General features: G+C 39.7%; 1 protein-coding gene across 20 annotated transcripts in view; it reads right to left on the bottom strand.

Moving 5' to 3' along the window:
* Window positions 1–14,460, bottom strand: part of nav3 (neuron navigator 3) — a 379,763-nt gene that overhangs the window by 67,009 nt on the left and 298,294 nt on the right. For 14 of the 20 annotated variants that reach the window (XM_038281868.1, XM_038281866.1, XM_038281856.1 and 11 more), the window contains 2 exons: window positions 9,589–9,700; window positions 2,123–2,356 (listed from right to left, as the gene is read on the bottom strand). In XM_038281868.1, coding sequence (XP_038137796.1) covers window positions 2,123–2,356; window positions 9,589–9,700 — 346 coding nt within the window. The remainder of the gene's footprint in view (window positions 1–2,122; window positions 2,357–9,588; window positions 9,701–14,460) is intronic. The other 6 variants (XM_038281875.1, XM_038281857.1, XM_038281864.1 and 3 more) reach the window with 1 other exon arrangement.

Genomic DNA, 14,460 nt, shown 5'->3' with positions numbered 1-14,460 from the left:
GAAAAATATGATTTATGGTTTTCTTTCATTTAAATGTTAGTTTTATGCTTTGCATGTTTGGAGAGGAAGATATGATTTGTTTTTCTTTGTATTTTCTTCTTGAGCTTTGCATGTTTTGATGTTTCTTTTTTATACGATTGTTTTCCTTTATTTTAGACTTTTGAATTTTTCCTGCATGTTGGGTTGCTTGTTTTGGTTTGTTTTTCCCTTGTGACAATCCATGCGCACTGGACTGAAGTAGTTGTCTGAGGAGGCGGAGTGCATTAATTACGCTGCGTAATTGCTGCGCTCAGGTGTGAGCAAGGGCTGATTAAAGCCGACATAAAAGGAGTCTGAAGGAAAGGAGAAGGAGAACGGAATCTGCAGGTGAAAGAGACGGACGCGCTGCCAGGGGAGATGCAGGTGGGATCCGTGCGCCAGGAGGGCGCACTGATGGCCCAGTAAGAAGTATTAGGGCAGAGGAGGAACCTCGCCTGTAAGTAGCGCTCCCCCTCGCTTAAAGCATAAACAGGAATATATATTCCGACGGGGTTTTGGCGCGTGGATGCTGGCGTTCTCCTTGCTTCTCTTTTTAGCTGGATCGGTCTGGTAAGGGGTTTGGCACGCCAGGGAGTGGAACAGTGCTGGAGCGCCCTAGAGTCTGTGGATCAGCCAGTGGGTGCTCCAGGCCGATCACTCGCACCAGAAGCAGCATAACAAGCGGAGCCAAACTTCCAGCCTCTGATTTTTAAGGAAAACTCTTGAATTTTAGGTTTTATCAGGAAAAGAAAATGACTGTTTTATTATGCCACTTTTGCTGTGGCTTTTTGTATAAATAAAACGCTTGAACTTGAGTGCTTCACGGTTTGGGTCTTTGAGTTTTCTTCTGTGTGCGGGTAAGGCGAGCGGCGATCAGTCAAGTTAGTAAAACAAAAAACACTTGAATAAGTGTTTTTACACTGGAATAAAATATTGTTCACAAGTCGGAAATCACGAGTCTCAGTCGAGTCTGAAGTCCTTTAAATGCAAGTCTAAGTCGAGTCTGAAGTAATTAAATATGCGACTTAAGTGCGACTCGAGTACGAGTCACAAACTCGAGTCCCCATCTCTGGCTCTTATATGATGAATTTCAGAAAGTACTTCTTTAAAACCAACATTTTTAGCTCTTAAATGATGAATTTCTGAAAATACTTCTTTAAAAACCAACATTTTTAGCTCTAAAATGCGTAGCTAACAGCGTTCCGAGTCTACAGATTGAAAGGTTTCTTCCCTGTTGTTTAAAAAACTGTTCATGCTTTGCCAAACGGGTTAAAAATAATTCTGAACATAAACTTTCTTAAAAAAAAAAAAAAAAAAAAAAAAAAGATAAAGGCAAAAACCATATGATCAGACTGTATTCAAACCTTGTAATTTTTGTCCTGTTTTTCTCCTGAAAGAGAAGATCTCTCCTACGGTCTCAGTTCTTTTGAGGTCCTTGATAAGCTTTGTTTAATGGCCGTCCTGTATTGAAGTCCGTACATCATTGAAATCTGATCAGACTTTCAGATTTTGCCCAAGAAAGGTCTTTCTACAGCATGATGCTCCGACCACCAGATCCCTTAATTTAGGGAGCACAGTATCAGTTTTTGAAGTTTTGTCACAGATTCCCAATTGGATTTTGTTCCCTTTTTCTTCTCCATTTGAGGAAAAGCAAACTCATAGCATCAGGCTAACACATCTATGGCAAAAGATCTCAGGAGACCAGTTGTAGCCTGGAAGGGGCTTCCAAAAGATCATAGCAGCATGAGTTTTATCGAAATGAGCCGGACTTATGGAAGAGTATCCATGGGACAGATGTGCCCAAGTAGAGATGTAGGACCATTGATTTTAAGCTTACGCTATTATGAGTATATTTAGTTTTTCTCATTATTCTTTAGTGTTAAAACTTGGTGAGTGATTGACAGCATCCTAAAACAAGTGGAAAACATTGGTACCAATCCAACATGGCGGATATGAAGATAACTAGCTACCTAGCATTAATATCTGAAATGTTTAAATTTAATGGTTAGTCTTTGTTTAAAGGTTAATAAAATGTTTTAATAAAGTACTTTTTATAAAAGGGGCTTTTATGTAAATTGAGTTTTTTCGTATCAACGTTACAAACCTGGAGGGGTCAGAGTGCCCGCTGTAACGGCCTGTGTTGGCGGTAGCGCCCGCTGTGCTGGATCTGGGCGCAGAATACCCGCTTGGCATTGAGGGGGCTTCTCCTGCCTGGAGACGTGGGGTCTGGGTTTGGCCAAGGCGCCAGGCCATGGGGGAGGAACGAGCAGCAAGGGCGGGGAGACTCCGCCCGTTCACCTCAGTCGTCACCGTCGTGTCAAAGGTTGTTTCCAATGTACTGCAAAGAGATGATGATACGAATAAAACAATACATAAACTTATGACAAATTTCAAAGGAATTAACATGATTAAAGATATTTATTTTAAAAATTACATTTAATTGTGCTTAAAAAAATACTTGTTTTATAGTAAGACATGTACAGCTGATATAAATACTAAGAAAAAAAGGATAAAAATGAAGAATTTCATATATTCAATGTGATTATTACACTCAGTAGAGCTGATAATTTGTTTAAAAAATTATATATATTTTTTTATTGCATCATTTCTCTACACAGGATCCAAAAACCCCCCCGAAATGTATCTATTATAAACACTGAGGCAACCTTTTCCTATGTCCATGAGTCTCTACATAGAAAGTCAAGCCTGTCAGTTGTGGTACCTTGCTGGAGCTCACTCTGCTGGGAAAAAGAGTGAACTACATGCTGTCACACAAAAAGACCCGATACGAACCCATACAGCTGCACTAATTTGCATTTTTATGAAAAAAACCCTCCTATTTTCTAATCCAGTCACAAACATTGATTCAAACTGCAGCCTGTTGGACTACACAAAAGATGTGCTTGGAGAAACAGAAAAGGTTTGGGGCTCAGATTGGGATTTTGGATCTTTCTCTTTGAAAAACCACCTATAGGAGAACTAAGTGGCTGCAAACTAACAACATTCTTTCATAGTGACTTTGCATTTGTACATTTATTGTCATTTCTTGAGTAGCGTTTGAGGAGAAAACATTTTAGAAGCAGATTTATCTTCATGAGTGGGAGGAGAAGCCTTTTGAATGCCTGTTTCTGCAGACTGGTCATCATTATGTGGCAAAACGAATGCTATCCTAAAGCAATGTCTCACAGTTTGCAGATAGAGGTGTGAGAACTGCTCTGTGTGTGAGAGTGTGTGTGGAAAGGACAGGACGCTGCACCCCACACTCTAAAGCCAGGTGCCAACATGAGAAGGGCAGTAATGCCAGCCATGTTCATGACTAATCTCTATCAACACCTTCTGAGACTGATGACCCAGGCAAAACCTTGATATTGTGTCTAACAATCAATTTGAGGTGACTGCAGAGTTCTAGCAATCAATTTGCCAGTTTACTGTTGAGAATGAAGCATCTAAATCAGTAGCAACCAAGAGAAAGATCAGAATGATAAATTAGATGAGGAAAAGCACAAAAAGACAGGAGTTTTGTTGGAAATGTGGGAAAATTACTATATCTGTCTAAGCAATGTGAAATAGAGGAGATAAAGAGCAGACAGGAGCAGTTTTGGTGCAAAGGGACTCCATAGAGCTCATATCTATGTAATAATTATCAGTAGCTATGGCGTTATACTGACAAAATCAGTTTTTAGGCAATCTATGTTACTTTTTTGTCTGTTTTAGTCACTTGATAGAACCAGGCATTAGTGCTTGCTGACATAGCCATTGTTTTTAATTACAAAGATGGTCAAACATTTTTGTTCCAGTAAATTCTGGAGATGCCAACACATATTCAAAATGTTTGTTTAAGCCAATCACGTGCAACCAAATGGGCAGAAAAGGGACATTTTTAACATGGGTGGGAAAAATCTATAATAACCAACTGCCAGACCAACCTATAGGGGATCTACAAGAAATGGATGTTAGGTAGTATAGTATAAGCAGGTTAGGTAGTATAAGCAGAAAGCACAATGGCGTAACTAAACTGCTTATGTTCATTTGTTGGAAAAGATGGATTATTTGCAACTGAGAACAAGAACTGACGAAGTTCTGCTATGGTTTTGTTTTTGCCTGCCTCCATTTGGGATGCAAATGCTTCATGCATGTCCACTGGATCCCTTCCAGGCCCAGTTAGATGGGTTCAGGTAGGTAACATAGTTTCCTCCACTCAAATGAGTTTATTCTGCTGAAAAACGTTATAAGTTAAAACAACAATTCTAATATTGAAAGTATAGAAATACTACCATCATGCGGAAGGTGGGCCAGTTGGTTGCAATAGAGATTCAATAAAATCAAGAGGTCATTGGTCTCATTTGACAAGTGCTGCTTTCTCCCTAAGGTTTGTTTGTTCTCCCAAAATCTAACAGATGTCTCTACCTCTTCAATGTCTTATGATTGGACATTGAAATATTTCTGTATGAATGAAAATTATTTAAACTTTCATCAAATTACTGATAAATATTGGTATAGAACTTTAACTCTCTCCAAATAAAAAAACATATTTTCCAGGGAGCTGCTACCTCGCTGCCTATCTCGGTTTCAGTGAAGTAGTAGGTATAACACAGAGCTATAAGTAAAAAGATAAACTCAGGGGGGATTATTTTGTGCTTTGCAATGAGCTCAGTTGGAGAAGAACTCCTCTCGACAGCAGGGGTGCAGCTTATTCCTGAGCAATGCTAAATATAAGTACACTGTCTCCTACTGCTGCTAATGAGCTCCCAATTGAACAGCCGGGTCTCGGACAGGTTAATTCAATTCGTATGCATTGTTTGAGCAAATTTCTAGTTAAATATTAGCCACGGTGGCACCTCTAAACTCCAACATTAGGAATAGTCTTTAGTGCAATGCGCTGCTCTGCAGAGCATATGAACACATCAGGTTAAATGGTCAGCTTTTGCAAGAGGCCAAAAAGTCTAGTTCCCATATATGCACCCATGCAGCTGTCAGAACAGTCGAGTCACATTCCATCTTCCATTACAGGCTGAAAACCCATCTTCTCCAGAGGTGGTTCTGATTACCTTCATCACATTGAATCATACCACTTTACCTCTCAGAATGCCAATTCTGACAAGAACATTGTGAAGTGTTGAAAAGCGCCTCTGGCTCTGACCCATTATTACCACCAAGCACGTGTAATTCGATCGTTTCAAGCTAACCTGCATTTCAGGGATACAGTTATTGGACGTCGTTTTGTGTGGAAGGCAATATTCAGATGAATAAATTTCATACGTGTATTCACAGTGGACAGACAGCCATCTCTTCAATTTAAAATATATACCTGCCTCACACAAATGTAAATACAAAATAAACAAACCCACCCAAGTAAAGCTAATATGCTCAGAATATCATGCAGCAGAACTACTGAAACACAGCTTCTTGTTCATCCATATTTTTTATTGTCTGCATCACTTATTGTAATAAAGCTACACTCCCAGTTAAAAAAAAAATGCTACACCTCAGTTTTTATCCTTTGAAATCTATCTAAAAGTGTAGAATATGAAAAGATGTCTATTGAAAAAAATAAACAACAGTCTATCCAAAGAATATATCTACTTATCTACAGCACTACAGCTTATAGGCAAACCACTTTATCCATGTGTGCCTTATATTCTAATCACCATACTATGGCCTCTATAACCAGTCCTGTTCATAACTTCTATAGAGAGGATTTCTAGGTGCAGCCAAAGGGCTGGAGGGAGTCTGGTTTGGGGAACTGTTCGTCCTGCTGCTTCCCTTGTGCTAAGACAGACAGCATTAGCTGGTGTAGTTCATGGTAGGATGAAGATCAGCTCCTTCAAGTCTGACGCCATGGTTCTAGACTGTAAAACGGTGGCTTTTCTCCTTAAGGTTTGAAAAGAGTTCCTGCTTCAAGTGGAGGAGTTCAGGTATCTTGGGATCCTGTTAACCAGTGAGGGGAGAATGGAGCAGGAAATCGACAGATGGATTGGAGTGGCTGCTGCTATTGTGCAGAGGCTTCACCGGTCATTTCAGGTGAATAGAGAGCTCAACCAAAAGACAAAGCTCTCAGATTACCAGTCAAGATCCACACATGGCTGAAATTTGCCTCCTCTGCAAGGTGGTTGGGAATTCCCTAAGAGATACGGTGAGGAATTTTGTGATCTAGGAGAGGCTAAAAGCAGAGTCGCTTCTCCTCGACACCAACATGGAGGAGGCCCAGGGGCTGACCCGAGACCCAATGGGGGGACTATACCTCTTGGTTTCCCTCAGAGGAGAGCTGGGGTAGATATCTTGTGAGAGAAAAGTCTGGAGTTTCTGCAGGGACTGTTGGCCCTGTAACTTGGTCCCAGAAAACAAGTACAAATAGATCTCCTACTACATGGCTTATAACCTCATCTTTCTTTACAGCAACTCTCAAAATGTTTGCTTCTTTTAAAGGTTGGAAGCAAACCAATTTACATCTTAACATTTGTACAGAAATCCCCTGCAAAACGTTGACTTCGTCAACTCGCAAAACAAATAACTAGTGCAATTTAACCTATATTTGAAATCTTATAAGATCAGACCCTTAATGTAATGTGAATTCAAAACTAACTACATCCTAAATAATCTTTGAGAAAGATTTTTTAGACTTAACCGCCAGAAATCCTTAACTAAAAATGACTTCATGTCTGCCACTTGCCCTTTCCATGTAGTTCATACAACCTCGACTGGAGTGCTTTAACTAATGTGTATCCTTCAATATAGTGAGCCTCTGAGGAATGCACAAACTTTTTAAAAGATGAACAGCTCTGAGAAACTGCAATTTGAAACAGATATACAATTTGAGTCCTCCAAGATTGATCACATTTAAAGGAGCTTTAGCTATGACGGGATGGAGACTAAACACGAGTGTTTCAGGCATTGCGTTTCTAACTTCCTCCGGAAGACACTCTTCAAATTTTATCTCCATTTTGTCCACAAGGTGGCGCCAATTCTCAACCTATCTGCTTGGTGTCAGATACAAAACCGTCTATTGTGAACACCGTTTCTCGCCAGGCAGTTTATTGTGTGACATCAACTAAGTGTATGCGGTCGTAAACATGGATCTTTGCATGGATGTCAGTTTTAAACCTGCCTCGCTTGTGCCTTTAGTATGCGACGACCACCAAAGAGTGCAGAATGCCCATGCATATAAAGCCCTTAAATCAGCTATCTCTTTGGCATAGTATTCTCTGCATTTAGACCTTGGTAAATTAAAAGGGATTCTCTTATTCGTAGAGTCAACAATAAAATCATCGAGTTTTGTAGTTCAGTATCAGTTTGATGGCTAAATATGACATCGGGTGCAAATAAAACCTAGGTCAAAGAGTTGGGATTGTAGAATGCAGAACAGAACCATGTTCTATTAAACAGCAACAGATATAAAATAACATCGGAAAAAAAGAAGTAACTCATGGCTAATTATTTTGACCTGCCACTCAGAATACTCTGAGGATGACTTTGTTTCTTTCATAGAAATTAGTAGAAAACCTGCTTCAATTCTTCTTAGTGATGACATTTAGAAAACTGAGACAATGAAGGAGGCTTTTACTAACAACACTTGGTGTCAGCATGGTCATATAGCAGTGAGCAGACATTTCTGCATCCCACATATTGAACTGTTTAGCCGCAAGGCAACAGACCTTCGGTGCAGGAGGATTTCATATGCCATATTTTTGCTGTTGCTCTGCTAACCAAGCAGCCATGTGTGAGGTCTTCACCTTATTGATGTGATATGCCAGAGTCTAATGCTGGCGCTTTCTTCTGTTTTGCTATTGCATCTGTTGTATGCTCTTGGAACTCTAAAAGTATTAGCGGACCATTATAGGATGAACCCTATTTCGGCCAATAGTGCTGCTAGATATACGCAGTAGCATATGCAGCACTAAACAAGATGTAAATATATGGATGGACCATTTCATGGGCAGATGAATGGATGGATAAAGGAATTTTCCTAAGATCAATACATTTGTAAACTCAATGAGATCTACTTGGTTAAATAAAGGTTATATTTGCAGATAGATGGATAAATGAAACAATGAAACAATGGAGAAAATGTTGACATAGTCATCAGTCATTTATGTCTTTTTTGTCTAGTGTCTTTAATCAAAACTAAGAAGACTACACTCCTTGCAGCTGGTTTACTGGGATATGAAATGGTATTAAGGGAAAATACTGGACAAGGGATAATGACAAAGGTTCATTACCCAAACCATCATGCTGATGACAGCACTCTTTTATCCAGAGCAGAGATTATCATGGCCTGACCAGCCTCTTCACAGGGCCAAATTGGCATGCAGAGTCTGAAGCTCACTTTACGCTGAGCAAATAAACATGTCCAAGATAGGGGTGCACTGGATTACTTTTTAAATTAAATCTCGGATCATGGAGGCTCAAACTGCTAATAATAAGTTCTGATGATGTGTGCATCAAATACTTCATACTAACTGTCCCGGTGCCATCAATGCTCATAAATGAGAAGTCTCTCCCCCTCATACACCTCACACTCCAATCCTCATGTCTTTTGAAACAGTGGTAATACAATGGCGCTATATTGATCTTTCCCTGGCCGAGACTCCGAGTGGAAAGCAAACACAGATTCATGCACACACACAGCCACAGACTACCATCTGTCATGGCTGTCGGCAGCCTGGCCACCATCTTCCTCTCTAAATGGGGCAAAACACATAAAATAATAGACTGAGGGAGGAGAGGAGCGAGACGGGGGAGTGAACCATTGCTCCAGGAGCTGACAAATACTGATGGTTATCATTTTCTATTCACCTTGTGTTCTTAGATTCTCCATTGGGCCAATGGCTCACAGGTTTCTAGAGAGCTAGTTAGATTATATCAGGTGTTGAGAGGCAGAGTATCAAGTGGCGAGAAAGGAGAATCCAAGTTTTATCAAACATGAAGCCCAAAGACATGGATGCCTGTTGGAACTAAGATAGAAATCACAGAGTGATGAAAAGATAGCCTTTTGTTTTCTTTTTGCCCAAGTGCAACTTGAAAATCTCTTGTCGGTCATGACTGAAGACAAGCCTGATGTTATAACGACCTAAACATCTATTTTGTCATTAAGGACCTATATTAGTTCCTTTGTTTGATTATCTCTGATACAAATGATCACTTCCTTCATTTTGAGGCAGTTTTCTCTGAAACTTTCCATTTACAAAAAGATCAATGTGTTTAAGTAGCCAGCTGCAGCTACTAGATGCATTTGTTAAAAAATCCTAAAAACTCAGCTTTTAACCAAAGGAGAGGTGTGTAAATATCACAGTACAGAGAAACATTTAGCAGCAGTTATTAGTCGCTGTTTACAAATCTCTCCCGAGTCAAGAAATGTTTATTTACGAAAGAATCTAAAATATGAATAAAGGAAGTTAGAGTTAAATCTTGGTGAGGGTATAGTAAAGGTACAGTAGAGGTACAGTAGAGTTAAGGATTCACTTAAAGAGGTAAATACTAGCTCAGATTGCTTGTAGAGGCAGATTGTCACCCAGTTCTTCAAAATTTTACTTTGATGGAACTTCATTTAGGCAATGCCATCTGTCTGCCTACCTGTGGCTGATCTGTGTCCCCCGCAGACTGGACATGGTCTCCTCCAGGTTCTGCCGCAGGTCAGCGATGTTCTTTACCGTCCTCATACGCCTCGTCTCAGGATCCTCTCCTGCTGAGACATGATTTTTGTTTGATTTACTCAGATGCTTAGATCAGCACCCACACACTCAAAGATACAGCTCTCCTTCGTATTCTAGGATGGCAATACGAACGGCGGTGATGACGTTTTGTCACCACTCATCTCAGAAGGGGGGAGTGACCAATTGCTGTGGCAGCAAGTCTCTTGCTGACAGCTCTGAATCTATATGGTAAACATCCTGTCAGGATGCACTACCTGCACTTTAACTTTTTCTATTTTATCTTTGGGTTTCCCTCCAGGCTGAAGCAGAAATGTCACCATAAATCTGTCAATCAGTTCAGGACACTCTGGATTGTAAAGGTAACCTCTCCCAGAGTCTCAATGTTGAGGGTTGGGAAACCCTCTGACTTCCCAACTAAAACTGCACATCACATTGCCCAGTTTGCACTAATCTACATAAAAACCACTTGTTGAACAGAGTTATTAGAAGCGTTCTGACGGAGAGATGCTAATAACACCCTTTAGGCCATATTTCAGAACAGAAAGCAGAGGGGGCACACCAAAATATCTGCTTGTCTCATCCAATTAAGCCTCCCTGTTAACTTGTTAAGATAGACTGTGTCTGCAGGCTGCTGAAACAGAACGGGTAATTAACAAGAGGGATGAGACACGGAGCGGATGGCAGTCACTCTGCTTTCGAGGTTAAATGTACTTCTAAGCTATAATGGCCTTATTGGTATCCTCCAAGCTGTACAAGCGATTTTAATATCCCTTCTTATGAATGAGAGTGTTGGCTAAACAGAGTTTTCTCTTTAGGTTCCCCCCTCCCCCACTTATTGCCCATTGTCAGTGGATCACTTTTCACTGGTTATGAAACCACTTGCAAATCTGGCTTTTTGGATTCACTTCCTGTTACTAAAATCAAAGGAGAGTCATGTGGCAGAGACAAAAAAGTGTCAGGTTCAATTAGACAATAGCCCCATTTACACTACCCTCTGAAAACTGATCCGTGCCGTGCTTGGATCAGTTAACCGTGCAAAGCTTGGTTCCTTATGAACGTTTACACACCATGCTAGCACAGTTCCTCGCCTCCTACTGACGATCTACGGTACTACTGCTCTCTAGAGGTAAACAAGCAAATCAACATGGAGGCGATCGTAACAATCAGGAAGTTTGCGGAGAGTCAGAGAGAAGAAGGCAGCCTTTTGTGAATTTACTTCAGAGAGACGGCTTTTGGGAATTAGATAAGACAAACGATAGTCTAATTAAGCAGAATCATTACTGGAAATTGTGTGGCAAGGTAGGGAAGCTAGTATTTTTATGAATGCACTGCAACAAAAACAACAACCATGGCAGATGATGATGCAGAGAGCAGTATTTATGTTTAACCATGTGAAAAGATTGAGTTTTTATCGTTGGAAAAGACCTCTAGATGCACACCGGTATTACCATCAATGTTTACTTCCGTAAACATAGAGCACACAGCAAAAAAAAAAAATCGGATTTCACAAAAAAATCGGAATTGAGCATCAAGGCCTGCAGTGTGAACGTAGCCAGAGTTGCAGTTTCATTGTGGTGACAGATTCAACCTTAAACCTCCATCCTACAGTTAAAGTGTTAGGAGGAGAATAAAGACACTCCTGTTTCATTTTTTGGTTCGTTTTTTCAAACCAAAAAAAAATATCAATCAAAATAGCTGTCCTTTTTTGTGGTGCTTTTATACTGAGGTTTGTTACATGTAGTGTATATCAGCTGGTTTCTAAAAGTTACAAGGCTCTTTAAAATTACTCTTACACTGATACAAAACAAATTACATGTATTTTTCGATAGTTAAGCACATTTAGATGCAAATATTTTTGAATACTTAGGTATTTTCAAAAGCGAGTACTTCGGTACTTTAACTTTAGATTTTTGACCCAGTAACTTTTACTTGTGGTTGAGTAAAATTTGACTATGAATATCAATACTTTTTCGCAAGTACTACAGTTGAGTACTTCATCCACCACTGTTGTTAGACCATCAACTCATGCAAATAGTGATGCAAAAGTGTGAGACAATTTTCCACATGACTGGTGGACTCGTTGTCAGCTACTGTATTTTCTAGACATGTCAAGATAGGCCTGTGGTCCATTTAGGTTGTGATAGGAAGAGAATGAGACCTTAAGGAAAAAACAGGGACGCTGAATTAAGCACAGCAACAGGAATACTTCTCTCATTTTCAGCTTTGAGCATCTGTTTGTCTTGAAACATGCCCAATCTTGTATGAGATAATTCTCTTTTTGCAGCACTCATAAAATGCCCGAATTCAGCTAAAAGAGGATAACAATTTACCCATCCTTTAAGGTAACACTCCTTAATCTGCAGTATATTCTTGAAAGAATCACATACCTAACCTGATATTGGTTTGCCCTGGGCTAAGCAGCCTTATCATTCAGTTATGATGCCTGTAGACTGTACAGATATCACAATAACTGAAACCCATGACCAAAACCACTGCAAGCCTCTACCAGGGCCTTTCAACACTTGCAGCTTCATTTAATTTTGACTGCTTACTTTGGGCACTTAAACTGATAAATATTCTGCGAGCTGTGTGGAGAACCTATCTGTCTTGGGTTTACTGCAGGGTTTACTTGCTTTCAAATCTGCAATCTTTCAAGCAACTTGGATAAATTAATGTCTTTCTTGCAATAGTGGCCCTTAAGATATGGACCTTATAATAACAATGCAGCACACGATCAATGTGAATAAATTGAGGAGGATAGAACTTTCTTTCCTATTCCACAAATTCAGTCATTCTGCCAAAACACTGAAAAAAACCCTCCAAGCTTTGAGGTATTCTCTGTGACAGCGCTTTGTTTGCTTGTCCGGATGCATTGATTTTAAAATTCCTGCCAGCTTAAAGGAAGAATACAAATTCTTTAAACAGCAAATAACTTAAATATGGGTGCCTTAAGGATTAGATATACAGCTACAATGCAGGCAATTAAAGGATTATTATGGTCTGTCATGACTGTACAGGACCTCAAGACATACAGCAGTCTCTAGTAAAGGATCAACTACCTTCAACCCAGACACTGACCTCAATTTTGCTCCAACAAAGTGCAGAGCCATTTTAAGTAATTGAGGTCATAGTTTATCTTTATTGTTCTCATCTCTGACTCCAAAGCTTATGTCTATTCTAAGGCTGCCTAACAAGAATCAGTGCATAAAAAGGCATATAATACAGAGTGGGCAGACTTTTGTGTCCTGAATTTAGTCCTTTTAGAATCAAACACAATAGAAGATTTAAAAAAATGTCCACTGGCACCACACCTGAAGCGGAACTACTCTTCCTTTGTCATTTCTCTGCTTCCTCATCCTTATGTCTATCCATCAACCCATCCCTGAACTCGCTGAGGCACCTCTGAGAAATATCCAATTACAATCCCATTACAAAGTGACACGAAGAGATCAGACCCAGGATTCTCCGCCATGAGTGGACACTTCATGCAGTATTGGAGAGCAGCCAAAGGCGTGCCTGTGCATTTATGAGCAATTATTTGCACAGCAGCAGGGGTCTCACCTGGATTATACGACAGCTGGATTGTCTAAATCTCTTCCTTAGGAAAATCTCTTAAAAAATGCACAGACTAGAGGATGCATGCTTAAGAAAGAGAAATATTTCTCCTAAATATCAGGCTTGTTGTGCTGCATTTCATCGGGACTGTTTGTTCCAGACCACGTTGCCTGAGTCCATTCCTGAAGAGCGACTACTCTGCAACTCTTAGCGGTAACGCTACCCCAATGCACTTAAACAAATGGTCAAATTTTCCCTCCAGCTTGTTGTTCAGCTCTGCAGAGGCTCGGTGGTGATACTTTCATTTGATTCAGGTGTGATGGAGTCTAAAAATGGAGATAAGTAGCTCTTAAGGCCTGGACTTGGACAACGCTGTTCCTAACAAACACACACACACACACACAAAAAAAACATGATTTAAAAAAAATTGTAGAATATTTTTGGGCGTTAAAAAGAAAAAAAAATCTGGGGAGTGTGGTGTGCATTTAAAGAATCCCATTCTGTGAATACCCTACTGAATTACTACCTTTCGAGATGTGTCTTTTGCACATCTTCATATCGATTTTTTTTTTACATCGTTTTCTGTGGAAAACAACTCAATGTTAGTCAGATATGATATTCAATCAATGAAAATCAGTACAGATCCTCTAATAGATTTATCTCTAGACTTTGACTGAGCCATTCTAACCAGAAACACTTGCTATCAATTAATGAAGTAATCTAGAGTTGTTTGATCTTATCGTCCGACTAACAATTAATTGATAAGCCTCCATTTTTCTTAAAGTTTTTTTCTTTTATCAAGAGGATCAGCTGTAAATGCTCATCAGTATCCAGTTATTCTGAATGATGCAGGCTAAGCTAGTGCAGTTGTGCACCCTAAATGAATGAACCGGCATGTTTAGGCGATCAGCTGTTTATTCAATCTATAAATGTCCCTGTAACGATTAACATCTGATTTTTTTTGTTTTTGAGTCCAAAAGCATTTTAAACCGATTGTGAAACTTTGTGCATGGAACCGTACCTGCAAATCCAATAAGACTAAAGAACGCAGGAGTTGTTTGATTAAAATCAATAAACAAAATAGTAATGAATATATAGCCTATATTCTTATCAATAATACCCAAAGTTGACATTCATATCCATAATTCGTGGATGTGTTGGCTTTGCTATGGCTTTAAAGGTCTTCAGCAAATGTTTTGCAAAATGGTTTATTTCTAATAGCATCATGAAGGCTTAA

This window comes from Cyprinodon tularosa, unplaced genomic scaffold (assembly GCF_016077235.1).
Source record: "Cyprinodon tularosa strain WSP-4 unplaced genomic scaffold, ASM1607723v1 ctg177, whole genome shotgun sequence".
NCBI lineage: Eukaryota > Metazoa > Chordata > Actinopteri > Cyprinodontiformes > Cyprinodontidae > Cyprinodon > Cyprinodon tularosa.
This window is presented reverse-complemented; position numbering and strand designations above follow the sequence as displayed.